General features: G+C 44.3%; 1 protein-coding gene across 2 annotated transcripts in view; it reads left to right on the top strand.

Annotated features, from left to right (window-relative positions):
- The window catches only part of LOC115101946 (basal cell adhesion molecule-like), a 206,667-nt gene that overhangs the window by 159,407 nt on the left and 32,885 nt on the right, over positions 1-14,375 (top strand). For both annotated transcript variants that reach the window (XM_065008009.1, XM_065008007.1), the window contains one exon: positions 7,056-7,180. In XM_065008009.1, coding sequence (XP_064864081.1) covers positions 7,056-7,180 — 125 coding nt within the window. The remainder of the gene's footprint in view (positions 1-7,055; positions 7,181-14,375) is intronic.

Raw genomic sequence — 14,375 nt, 5'->3', positions numbered from 1 at the left:
GTGTGTCAGTGTGTATGGAACACTACAGCGTAGGGTCAACTGATGTAAGGTGTGTGTCAGTGTGTGTGGAACACTACAGCGTAGGGTCAACTGATGTAAGGCTGTCAGTGTGTATGGAACACTACAGCGTAGGGTCAACTGATGTAAGGTGTGTGTCAGTGTGTGTGGAACACTACAGCGTAGGGTCAACTGATGTAAGGCTGTCAGTGTGTATGGAACACTACAGCGTCAACTGATGTAAGGTGTGTGTCAGTGTGTATGGAACACTACAGCGTAGGGTCAACTGATGTAAGGTGTGTGTCAGTGTGTATGGAACACTACAGCGTAGGGTCAACTGATGTAAGGTGTGTGTCAGTGTGTATGGAACACTACAGCGTAGGGTCAACTGATGTAAGGTGTGTGTCAGTGTGTGTGGAACACTACAGCGTAGGGTCAACTGATGTAAGGTGTGTGTCAGTGTGTGTGGAACACTACAGCGTAGGGTCAACTGATGTAAGGTGTGTGTCAGTGTGTATGGAACACTACAGCGTAGGGTCAACTGATGTAAGGTGTGTGTCAGTGTGTATGGAACACTACAGCGTAGGGTCAACTGATGTAAGGTGTGTGTCAGTGTGTATGGAACACTACAGCGTAGGGTCAACTGATGTAAGGTGTGTGTCAGTGTGTATGGAACACTACAGCGTAGGGTCAACTGATGTAAGGTGTGTGTCAGTGTGTATGGAACACTACAGCGTAGGGTCAACTGATGTAAGGTGTGTGTCAGTGTGTATGGAACACTACAGCGTAGGGTCAACTGATGTAAGGTGTGTGTCAGTGTGTATGGAACACTACAGCGTAGGGTCAACTGATGTAAGGTGTGTGTCAGTGTGTATGGAACACTACAGCGTAGGGTCAACTGATGTAAGGCTGTCAGTGTGTATGGAACACTACAGCGTAGGGTCAACTGATGTAAGGTGTGTGTCAGTGTGTGCGGAACACTACAGCGTAGGGTCAACTGATGTAAGGTGTGTGTCAGTGTGTGGAACACTACAGCGTAGGGTCAACTGATGTAAGGTGTGTGTCAGTGTGTATGGAACACTACAGCGTAGGGTCAACTGATGTAAGGTGTGTGTCAGTGTGTATGGAACACTACAGCGTAGGGTCAACTGATGTAAGGTGTGTGTCAGTGTGAACACTGCGTAGGGTCAACTGATGTGGTGTGTGTCAGTGTGTATGGAACACTACAGCGTAGGGTCAACTGATGTAAGGCTGTCAGTGTGTATGGAACACTACAGCGTAGGGTCAACTGATGTAAGGTGTGTGTCAGTGTGTATGGAACACTACAGCGTAGGGTCAACTGATGTAAGGCTGTCAGTGTGTATGGAACACTACAGCGTAGGGTCAACTGATGTAAGGTGTGTGTCAGTGTGTATGGAACACTACAGCGTAGGGTCAACTGATGTAAGGTGTGTGTCAGTGTGTATGGAACACTACAGCGTAGGGTCAACTGATGTAAGGTGTGTGTCAGTGTGTGTGGAACACTACAGCGTAGGGTCAACTGATGTAAGGTGTGTGTCAGTGTGTATGGAACACTACAGCGTAGGGTCAACTGATGTAAGGTGTGTGTCAGTGTGTATGGAACACTACAGCGTAGGGTCAACTGATGTAAGGTGTGTGTCAGTGTGTATGGAACACTACAGCGTAGGGTCAACTGATGTAAGGTGTGTGTCAGTGTGTATGGAACACTACAGCGTAGGGTCAACTGATGTAAGGTGTGTGTCAGTGTGTATGGAACACTACAGCGTAGGGTCAACTGATGTAAGGTGTGTGTCAGTGTGTGGGAACACTACAGCGTAGGGTCAACTGATGTAAGGTGTGTGTCAGTGTGTATGGAACACTACAGCGTAGGGTCAACTGATGTAAGGTGTGTCAGTGTGTATGGAACACTACAGCGTAGGGTCAACTGATGTAAGGTGTGTGTCAGTGTGTATGGAACACTACAGCGTAGGGTCAACTGTGTAAGGTGTGGAACACTACAGCGTAGGGTCAACTGATGTAAGGTGTGTGTCAGTGTGTATGGAACACTACAGCGTAGGGTCAACTGATGTAAGGTGTGTGTCAGTGTGTATGGAACACTACAGCGTAGGGTCAACTGATGTAAGGTGTGTGTCAGTGTGTGTGGAACACTACAGCGTAGGGTCAACTGATGTAAGGTGTGTCAGTGTGTATGGAACACTACAGCGTAGGGTCAACTGATGTAAGGTGTGTGTCAGTGTGTATGGAACACTACAGCGTAGGGTCAACTGATGTAAGGTGTGTGTCAGTGTGTATGGAACACTACAGCGTAGGGTCAACTGATGTAAGGTGTGTGTCAGTGTGTATGGAACACTACAGCGTAGGGTCAACTGATGTAAGGTGTGTGTCAGTGTGTATGGAACACTACAGCGTAGGGTCAACTGATGTAAGGTGTGTGTCAGTGTGTATGGAACACTACAGCGTAGGGTCAACTGATGTAAGGTGTGTGTCAGTGTGTGTGGAACACTACAGCGTAGGGTCAACTGATGTAAGGTGTGTGTCAGTGTGTATGGAACACTACAGCGTAGGGTCAACTGATGTAAGGCTGTCAGTGTCAACTGTGTATGGAACACTACAGCGTAGGGTCAACTGATGTAAGGTGTGTCAGTGTGTATGGAACACTACAGCGTAGGGTCAACTGATGTAAGGCTGTCAGTGTGTATGGAACACTACAGCGTAGGGTCAACTGATGTAAGGTGTGTGTCAGTGTGTCATGGAACAGTGTGTATGGAACTACAGCGTAGGGTCAACTGATGTAAGGCTGTCAGTGTGTATGGAACACTACAGCGTAGGGTCAACTGATGTAAGGTGTGTGTCAGTGTGTGTGGAACACTACAGCGTAGGGTCAACTGATGTAAGGTGTGTGTCAGTGTGTATGGAACACTACAGCGTAGGGTCAACTGATGTAAGGTGTGTGTCAGTGTGTGGAACACTACAGCGTAGGGTCAACTGATGTAAGGCTGTCAGTGTGTATGGAACACTACAGCGTAGGGTCAACTGATGTAAGGTGTGTGTCAGTGTGTATGGAACACTACAGCGTAGGGTCAACTGATGTAAGGTGTGTGTCAGTGTGTATGGAACACTACAGCGTAGGGTCAACTGATGTAAGGTGTGTGTTAGTGTGTGTGGAACACTACAGCGTAGGGTCAACTGATGTAAGGTGTGTGTCAGTGTGTATGGAACACTACAGCGTAGGGTCAACTGATGTAAGGCTGTCAGTGTGTATGGAACACTACAGCGTAGGGTCAACTGATGTAAGGTGTGTGTCAGTGTGTGCGGAACACTACAGCGTAGGGTCAACTGATGTAAGGTGTGTGTCAGTGTGTGTGGAACACTACAGCGTAGGGTCAACTGATGTAAGGCTGTCAGTGTGTATGGAACACTACAGCGTAGGGTCAACTGATGTAAGGTGTGTGTCAGTGTGTGCGTAGGGTCAACTGATGTAAGGTGTGTGTCAGTGTGTATGGAACACTACAGCGTAGGGTCAACTGATGTAAGGTGTGTGTCAGTGTGTATGGAACACTACAGCGTAGGGTCAACTGATGTAAGGTGTGTGTCAGTGTGTATGGAACACTACAGCGTAGGGTCAACTGATGTAAGGTGTGTGTCAGTGTGTGTGGAACACTACAGCGTAGGGTCAACTGATGTAAGGTGTGTGTCAGTGTGTGTGGAACACTACAGCGTAGGGTCAACTGATGTAAGGTGTGTGTCAGTGTGTGTGGAACACTACAGCGTAGGGTCAACTGATGTAAGGTGTGTGTCAGTGTAAGTGTGGAAACACTACAGCGTAGGGTCAACTGATGTAAGGTGTGTGTCAGTGTGTGTGGAACACTACAGCGTAGGGTCAACTGATGTAAGGTGTGTGTCAGTGTGTGTGGAACACTACAGCGTAGGGTCAACTGATGTAAGGTGTGTCAGTGTGTGTGGAACACTGAGCGTAGGGTCAACTGATGTAAGGTGTGTGTCAGTGTGTATGGAACACTACAGCGTAGGGTCAACTGATGTAAGGTGTGTGTCAGTGTGTATGGAACACTACAGCGTAGGGTCAACTGATGTAAGGTGTGTGTCAGTGTGTATGGAACACTACAGCGTAGGGTCAACTGTACCATACTGAACAGGCCTGATCCTGTTAGCACACAGTCTACATTATACATGTCATCAGATTTAGTAGCAGATTAATTGTAGTGATACTTGCCACTTTAGCTAGTGACCACAACATCATACACAGATATGAATGCCAAGGCCTAATTGTATATGGAGGTTTTTATTAGACAGAGACGGCACTGAATGAATCCCAAATGGAAATGAATGTAGCCTCTTCTATTGTAGCCTGATATCCCAGACTACTGTTACTTCCTGCTGTTACTGTCTGCTGTGGAGCAGAGTGGAGAATGGTAGCAGGGAGAGACCTCCCCACTGTTACTGCCTGCTGTGGAGCATAGTGGAGAATGGTTGCAGTGAAAGATCTCCCCACTGTTACTGCCTGCTGTGGAGCAGAGTGGAGAATGGTAGCAGTGAAAGACCTCCCCACTGTTACTGCCTGCTGTGGAGCAGAGTGGAGAATGGTAGCAGTGAAAGACCTCCCCACTGTTACTGCCTGCTGTGGAGCAGAGTGGAGAATGGTAGCAGTGAAAGATATCCCCACTGTTACTGCCTGCTGTGGAGCAGAGTGGAGAATGGTAGCAGGGAGAGACCTCCCCACTGTTACTGCCTTCTGTGGAGCAGAGTGGAGAATGGTAGCAGGGAGAGACCTCCCCACTGTTACTGCCTGCTGTGGAGCAGAGTGGAGAATGGTAGCAGGGAGAGACCTCCCCACTGTTACTGCCTTCTGTGGAGCAGAGTGGAGAATGGTAGCAGGGAGAGACCTCCCCACTGTTACTGCCTGCTGTTACTGCCTGCTGTGGAGCAGAGTGGAGAATGGTAGCAGGGAGAGACCTCCCCACTGTTACTGCCTGCTGTGGAGCAGAGTGGAGAATGGTAGCAGGGAGAGACCTCCCCACTGTTACTGCCTGCTGTGGAGCAGAGTGGAGAATGGTAGCAGTGAAAGATCTCCCCACTGTTACTGCCTGCTGTGGAGCAGAGTGGAGAATGGTAGCAGGGAGAGACCTCCCCACTGTTACTGCCTGCTGTGGAGCAGAGTGGAGAATGGTAGCAGGGAGAGACCTCCCCACTGTTACTGCCTTCTGTGGAGCAGAGTGGAGAATGGTAGCAGGGAGAGACCTCCCCACTGTTACTGCCTGCTGTGGAGCAGAGTGGAGAATGGTAGCAGGGAGAGACCTCCCCACTGTTACTGCCTGCTGTGGAGCAGAGTGGAGAATGGTAGCAGGGAGAGACCTCCCCACTGTTACTGCCTTCTGTGGAGCAGAGTGGAGAATGGTAGCAGGGAGAGACCTCCCCACTGTTACTGTCTGCTGTGGAGCAGAGTGGAGAATGGTAGCAGGGAGAGACCTCCCCACTGTTACTGTCTGCTGGGGAGCAGAGTGGAGAATGGTAGCAGGGAGAGACCTCCCCACTGTTATTGCCTTCTGTGGAGCAGAGTGGAGAATGGTAGCAGTGAAAGATCTCCCCACTGTTACTGTCTGCTGTGGAGCAGAGTGGAGAATGGTAGCAGGGAGAGACCTCCCCACTGTTCTCACTGTCACTGTTCACTATCCCCCCATAAACCATTCTCTGTCCATCTACCTCTCTCTCTCTCTCTCTCTCTCTCTCTCTCTCTCTCTCTCTCTCTCTCTCTCTCTCTCTCCCTTCTCTCATTGATATCTAAGACACTGTGTGTATCCAAATGTCCCAGTTGAATGTAGTCTCCACTGAGCTGCCTGCCAGGAAGGCCACTCTGTTCTTTCTGACTGAGAGTGTCCTTCTATATTCTACCCATTGTGTTCTACTCTGAAGTCCTCAATAAACTATCTGTCAGGCTGTTTGTTCATTACTATGAAAATGGCCCATCTTCATTTCATACGCGACAGTACAGTGGTTTTCATACATGGAGATGCACCCGATAAGGCCTTGTGTGGTCCTTGAAGATGTACCTCTTCAATACTAGATACTATAATGGCACAATCCCAGAATGACGTGTTGTCCCTGTACCATGTTTAGAAAGACAGTGTTTTTCTCAGTGTGTGATTTTGTGTCTCTCAGTGAGTATAAGGTGTGTTTGGGGTTCGTCACAGACTGCTGCCTCTTGCTGTTGTCTGTCTGTTTGTTTCTCTGTGTGTGTTATCTGTCTGGGGCATCACAGGAAAAGGTGTGCTCCAGCACTGATAAAGACCTGCCTGGACGCCACTCAGCTGTCTTAGCTTTTTTACCTTTCTTTAGAAACAATCAGAAGCTCTCAGGGCTTTATGCAAACACAGACACATACACACCCATACACACACATCTGTAGGCTTCATTTAATTACAGGAGCTGGTAGGTTCAGTTAAAGGACAGACAATCTGGACTCAACTCCACAGCTGGAATCCACACCCATCTATTTACCTCCCTCCATCCATCCTTTTCCTCCCTCTCATCAATCGCTCCCTCCTTCTTCCCCGGGTCTCTGTGTGTGTGTGTGTGTGTATTTGTGTGTGTGTACGTGTGTGTGTGTTTATTACGTAACATGCCATACACACATCTTTGGTATGTAGCGTTGAACAGTGTGTGGCATGTGTATGTAACGTTACACTCTTTGGTGGCCCCCCTGCCTTTCCCATCAGCAAACATTCTCTCATCTTATGCTGTTCTTTGAGCTTTCCTTTTTTGTTTTAGACTCGTTTTTGTAGAATAATAGGTATTTGACATAAAAACGTGTGTATTTAAACTCAACATAATAATGTGAAAGTCCCTCAATAACTAATCATCACCCCCTCTCTCTCTCTCTCTCTCTCTCTCTCTCTCTCTCTCTCTCTCTCTCTTTCTTTCTCCCTCTCTCTCTCTCTCTCTCTCTCCCTCCCTCTCTCTCTCCCTCTCCCTCTCCCTCTCCCTCCCTCCCTCTCCGTCACTCTGCCTCTCTCTCTCTGCAGTGTGCTGGGCCATCGTGACAGTGACAGTGACTCCCAAGGTGGGGGTGATCAAGGGAGAGTCAGCCAGTCTGCCCTGCACCTTCAAAATCCCTCCCTCCCCGAACAACATCGTGGAGTGGTTCATTGTAAGTCTCCTACTACTTTTCTCCTGGCGTCCCACATTAAAAAATACTACAGTTTACTATATACTACTACAGTGCTTACTATAGAATTCAGTAGTAAACTGTAGTATACTGTAGAATACTAACTACACAAATCAAATCAAATGTTATTTGCAACATGCGCCGAATACAACACAACGAATACCGTGAAATGCTTACTCACAAGCCCTTAACCAACAATACAGTTCAAGAAATAGAGTTAAGAAAATACGGTATTTACTAAAAGAACTAAAGTAACAAATAAAATAAAATAAAAAGCAACACAATAAAATGACATAACAATAACGAGGCTATATACAGAGGGTACCGGTACCGAGTCAATGTGTGGGGGTACGGGTTAGTCGAGGTCATTTGTACAACTAAAAACGAAACCCTAAGGGTTTCCGTTAGGATGGATTGGAAAATATGGCGATGTACAACATGATGGTTGAGAGTAGGCTACAGGATTGGAGGATTCTAAATTGTTTGCCTTCATTAGAAAACTTTGTTCCAATATTTCTGTAAATCAGTGATATTTATTCCCATAGTAATTTGTTATGGATCCATAACTAAATCAACATCTGCGCAGTCTACAATACATACTGTAGTTAACATAGGACTCTTTCAAAATGCAGATGTTGATTTAGTTATGGCTCGGGGGATTCGATCTTGCAACCTTACAGTTAACTGGTCCAACGCTCGAACCACCTGCCTCACGAGGAGCCCGCCTGTTACGCGAATACAGTAAGAAGCCAAGGTAAGTTGCTAGCTAGCATTAAACTTATCTTATAAAAAACAATCACTCAATCAATCATAATCACTAGTTAACTACACATGGTTGATGATATTACTAGTTTTATCTATTGTGTCCTGCGTTAAATATAATCGATGCGGTGCGCATTCGCGGAAAAAGGACTGTCGTTGCTCCAACGTGTACCTAACCATAAACATCAATTCCTTTCTTAAAATCAATACACAAGTATATATTTTTAAACCTGCATATTTAGCTAAAAGAAATCCAGGTTAGCAGGCAATATTACCCAGGTGAAATTGTGTCACTTCTCTTGCGTTCATTGCACGCAAGTCAGGGTATATGTGATAATAAAAACGTTTTGTTTTAGAAATGATAGTTTCCGGATTCTACCATATTAATGACCAAACGCTCGTATTTCTGTGTGTTATTATGTTATAATTAAGTCTATGATTTAATATTTGATAGAGCAGTCTGATTGAGCGATGGTAGGCACCAGCAGGCTCGTAAGCATTCATTCAAACAGCACTTTCGTGTGTTTTGCCAGCAGCTCTTTGCTGTGCTTCAAGCATTGTGCTGTTTATGACTTCAAGCCTATCAACTCCCAAGATTAGGCTGGTGTAACCGATGTGAAATGGCTAGCTAGTTAGCGGGGTGTGCGCTAATAGCGTTTCAAACATCACTCGCTCTGAGACTTGGTGTGGTTGTTCCCCTTGCCCTGCAAGGGCCACAGCTTTTGTGGAGCGATGGGTAACGCTGCTTCGAGGGTGGCTGTTGTTGATGTCAAATCAAATCAATCAATCAAATTTTTATTTGTCACATACACATGGTTAGCAGGTGTTAATGCGAGTGTAGCGAAATGCTTGTGCTTCTAGTTCCGACAATGCAGTGATAACCAACAAGTAATCTAACTAACAATTCCAAAACTACTGTCTTATACACAGTGTAAGGGGATAAAGAATATGTACATAAGGATATATGAATGAGTGATGGTACAGAGCAGCATACAGTAGATGGTATCGAGTACAGTATATACATATGAGATGAGAATGTAGACAAAGTAAACAAAGTGGCATAGTTAAAGTGGCTAGTGATACATGTATTACATAAGGATGCAGTCGATGATGTAGAGTACAGTATATACGTATGCATATGAGATGAATAATGTAGGGTAAGTAACATTATATAAGGTAGCATTGTTTAAAGTGGCTAGTGATATATTTACAACATTTCCCATCAATTCCCATTATTAAAGTGGCTGGAGTTGGGTCAGTGTCAATGACAGTGTGTTGGCAGCAGCCACTCAATGTTAGTGGTGGCTGTTTAACAGTCTGATGGCCTGAAGCTGTTTTTCAGTCTCTCGGTCCCAGCTTTGATGCACCTGTACTGACCTCGCCTTCTGGATGATAGCGGGGTGAACAGGCAGTGGCTCGGGTGGTTGATGTCCTTGATGATCTTTATGGCCTTCCTGTAACATCGGGTGGTGTAGGTGTCCTGGAGGGCAGGTAGTTTGCCCCCGGTGATGCGTTGTGCAGACCTCACTACCCTCTGGAGAGCCTTACGGTTGAGGGCGGAGCAGTTGCCGTACCAGGCGGTGATACAGCCCGCCAGGATGCTCTCGATTGTGCATCTGTAGAAGTTTGTGAGTGCTTTTGGTGACAAGCCGAATTTCTTCAGCCTCCTGAGGTTGAAGAGGCGCTGCTCGGCCTTCTTCACGACGCTGTCAGTGTGATGTGTTCCTGGTCCGAGCCCAGGGAGGAGCGAGGAGAGGGACGGAAGCTATACTGTTACACTGGCAATACTAAAGTGCCTATAAGAACATCCAATAGTCAAAGGTATATGGAATACAAATGGTATAGAGAGAAATAGTCCTATAAATACTATATTAACTACAACCTAAAACCTCTTACCTTGGAATATTGAAGTCTCATGTTAAAAGGAACCACCAGCTTTCATATGTTCTCATGTTCTGAGCAAGGAACTTAAATGTTAGCTTTTTAACATGGCACATATTGCACTTTTACTTTCTTCTCCAACACTTTGTTTTTGCATTATTTAAACCAAATTGAACATGTTTCATTATTTATTTGAGGCTAAATTGATTTGTATTGATGTATTATATTAAGTTAAAATAAGTGTTCATTCAGTATTGCAGTAATTGTCATTATTACAAATAAATATATAAAAAATTTGGGTCCTCCAACAATCGGTATCTGTATCGGCGTTGAGAAATCATAATCGGTCGACCTCTACTACCTTTCCAATTACTTTTAGAGTTTGTAAATTACAAATGTGCTCTTTCTTTTTAGTTACATTGTTTTAGTTTTAGTTCAAACATGCAGACTTTTCTTCTTTAAATGATTGTTTTACAGTTGAAGTCTGAAGTTTACATACACATTTAAATACAAATACATTTAAACTCAGTTTTTCACAATTCCTGACATTAATAATTCCCAGGCTATATAGTCAGTTAGGATCACCACTTTATTTTAAGAATGTGAAATGTCAGAATAATAGTAGAGAATATTTTATTTAAGCTTTTATTTCTTTCATCACATTCCCAGTGGGTCAGAAGTTTACATAGAATCAATTAGTATTTGGTAGCATTGCCTTTACATGGTTTAACTTGGGTCAAATGTTTCGGGTAGCCTACCACAAGCTTCCCACTATAAATTGGGTGAATTTCGGCCAATTCCTCCTGACAGAGCTGGTGTAACTGAGTCATGTTTGTAGGCCTCCTTGCTCGCACACACTTTTTCAGTTCTGCCCACAACTGTTCTATGGGATTGAGGCCAGGGCCTTGTGATGGCCACTCCAATTCCTTGACTTTGTTGTCCTTTTTGCCACAACTGGAAGTATGCTTGGGGTCATTGTCCATTTGGAAGACCCATTTGCGACCAAGCTTTAACTTCCTGACTGATATCTTGAGATGTTGCTTCAATATATCCACATAATATTCCTTCATCATGATGCTAACTATTTTGTGAAGTGCACCAGGCCATCCTGCAGCAAAGCACCCCACAACATGATGCTGCCACCCCCGTGCTTCACGGTTGGGATGGTGTTCTTCGGCTTGCAAGCCTCCCCCTTTTCCCTCCAAACATAACGATGGTCATTATGGCCAAACAGTTCTATTTTTGTTTCATCAGACCAGAGGACATTTCTCCAAAAAGTACGATCTTTGTCCCCATCTGCAATTGCAAACCGTAGTCTGGCTTTTCTATAGCGATTTTGGACAGTGGCTTCCTCCTTGCTGAGCGGCCTTTCAGGTTATGTCGATATAGGACTTGTTTTACTGTGGATATAGATACTTTTGTACCTGTTTACTCCAGCATCATCACAAGGTCCTTTGCTGTTGTTCTGGGATTGATTTGCACTTTTCGCACCAAAGTACGTTCATCTCTAGGAGACAGAACGCGTCTCCTTCCTTAGCGGTATAACGGCTGCGTGGTCCCATGGTGTTTACACTTGAGTACTATTGTTTGTACAGATGAATGTGGTACCTTCAGGCGTTTGTAAATTTCTCCCAAGGATGAACCAGACTTGTGGAGGTCTACCATTTTTGGGAGGCTGATTTCTTTTGATTTTCCCATTATGTCAAGCAAGAGGCACAGAGTTTGAAGGTAGGCCTTGAAATATATCCACAGGTACACCTCCAATTGACTCAAATGATGTCAATTAGCCTATCAGAATCTTCAAAAGCCATTACATTATTTTCTGGAATTTTGCAAGCTGTTTAAAGGCACAGTTAACTTTGTGAATGTAAACTTCTGACAAACTGGAATTGTGATACAGTGAATTATAAGTGAAATAATCTGTCTGTAAACAATTGTTGGAAAAATTAGCTGTGTCATTCATAATGTAGATGTCCTAACCTACCTGCCAAAACTATAGTTTGTTAACAAGACATTTGTGGAGTGGTTGAAAAACTAGTTTTAATGCCTCCAACCTAAGTGTATGTAAACTTCCGACTTCAATTGTATGTAGGATGATACATTTTTGACCTGTTGCAATTGTAAGTGGGCCTATTAAAAAAATCCTACTTCTATTAGGCTGTTAAGCATCAGAGCCTACGTCAGCCAGTTACATTATTTTATATAGGTCTAGGCTCTGAAGAAATAGACTCAAATTGAGCCCTCTTGTTGTTTGTCAAGTGAAATTCAAAAGGCACTCGCACATCTGAGCTATCTTTTTTGCAGGTGCATGGCAACAGCAGGATGAGATGAGGAAAAGGAAGAAGGAAACCGCACACTGTTCTGATCCTATCACTGATCTTTAATAAGCTTACATATCTGCCTCACGGCCTTCATCAGAGCTTTGTTCTTGAGCTCTAGTGGGTCTTTTTTGTAGCAGTTCATCTCGTGTTTTCCCCAATGCCAAATTCAGAGCTTCATCCACACATTGTGGAGAATAGCCTCTTCTTAGAAACCTATTGCGCATCTCCCCTGCTTTTTCTAGATAGTCCTGAAAATGATTTGTTGCAAGTTGGGGAGGAGGGGGGGGGGGGGGGGCTTTCACACCTAGCTCAAGTTGGGAAGTGTGGGGGGGGAGGATCAAACCTAGCTTGGCTATTATACAATTCTTTAGTAAAGGTTGAATAGTCTATTGTTCTGCTAATAGCCCATCCTGCTAGCTTGTGAAAAACTAATAATAATACTTTTCCCCCTTAATACATTTGAACACAGTCGATAGCATGCTGGACTTCGGGCTAGAATGTTGAGAGTTCAAAACCTGCTCCCTGCCTTGCTATAATGAATGAGTTTGATAAATAGCCATTTTCATCAATTAACTTTATGACAAAAAAATATGCACAATCATTTGTCTCTACATTAACTAACATATTCCTCTCAATTGTACATTTTTGCTTGACTCATTATGATGTTATAACTGCATACATTTGCTTCCCCATAATGTTTTGTCAGCCATCTTTGCTGAAGTCACCACGAACTGGTGGCCCTCGTCCAATTTGTCATTGGAACCAATCGATATGATTGGTCATATAAAAACCTTGGGACCAAAATGCATAATGAGTGCTCTAACTCCCCCTTGTGGTGGTCTGGAGCAATGAAGCTGTGACGCTGGGTACCTCTAAGTCCCACAGTGTAAGCTCGCAACTTTTAAAGGAGGAACCACTGTATGTCAAAGATAATAAAACAAAACCCTATAGTAAACACCACAGTAATGTCCGTGAAAACACTACAGTATATACTACAATCCGCAAAACACTACATTAATTACTATAGTGTATATACTACAGTTTTCTTTAACTAAAGTATTTATACTCTAGTTAACTGTAAATACGACAGTGTACTACAGAATTTACTACAGACTTTTGTCCGCAAAAACACTATAGGGAATGCTACAGTAAATACCACAAAAACACTGCAGTGAATACTATAATATTTATACAGTATTTTTTGTTGTATTTTTTCATGTGGAGTTGGTGCACTTTGCCTAATATCTTTTTACTCCCTGTATTCAGCAGAACCACTGAAAAAGCTTTTCACTTGTCAATCTACACACAATATCCCATAATGACAAAGCGAAAACAGTTTTTTCAATTTTGTAAAAACATTTGCTATAAAACAGAAATATGTTATTTACCTAAGTATTCAGACCCTTTGCTATGGGACTCGAAATTGTTCTCAGGTGCATTCTGTTTCCATTGATCATCCTTGAGATGTTTCTACAACTTGATTGGAGTCCACCTGTGTTAAATTCAATTGATTGAACATGATTTGGAAAGGCAAACACCTGTCTATATATGGTCCCCCAGTTGACAGTGCAAGTCAGAGCAAAAAACCAAGCCATGAGGTCGAAGGAATTGTCCGTAGAGATCCGAGACAGGATTGTGTCGAGGTACAGATCTGGAGAAGGGTACCAAAACATTTCTGCAGCATTGAAGGTCCCCAAGAACATAGTGGCGTCCATCATTCTTAAATGGAAGAATTTTGGAACCACCAAAACTCTTCCTAGAGCTTGCCGCCCGGCCAAACTGAGCAATCAGGGGAGAAGCACCTTGGTCAGGAAGGTTACTAAGACCCCGATGGTCACGCTAACATAGCTCCAGAGTTTCTCTGTGGAGATGAGTGAATCTTCCAGAAGAACAGCCATCTCTGCAGCACTCCACCAATCATGCAGAGTGGCCAGACGGAAGTTAATTGATGAAAATTGCTACTCCACTTTGAGTTTACCAAAAGGGAGCTAAAGGACTCTCAGACCATGAGAAACAAGATTCTCTGGTCTGATGAAGCCAAGATTGAATTCTTTGGCGAAGGTTCGACTTCCAACAGGTCAATGACCCTAAGCACACAGTGACCCTAAGCACAATGCAGGAGTGGCTTCGGGACAAGTCTCTGAATGTCCTTGAGTGGCCTAGTCAGAGCCCGGACATGAACCCGATCAAACATCTCTGGAGAGAGCTGAAAA

Source organism: Oncorhynchus nerka, linkage group LG3 (assembly GCF_034236695.1).
Source record: "Oncorhynchus nerka isolate Pitt River linkage group LG3, Oner_Uvic_2.0, whole genome shotgun sequence".
Taxonomy (NCBI): domain Eukaryota; kingdom Metazoa; phylum Chordata; class Actinopteri; order Salmoniformes; family Salmonidae; genus Oncorhynchus; species Oncorhynchus nerka.
Note: the sequence above shows the minus strand (reverse complement) of the source record. Positions and strands in the feature narration are given on the sequence as shown.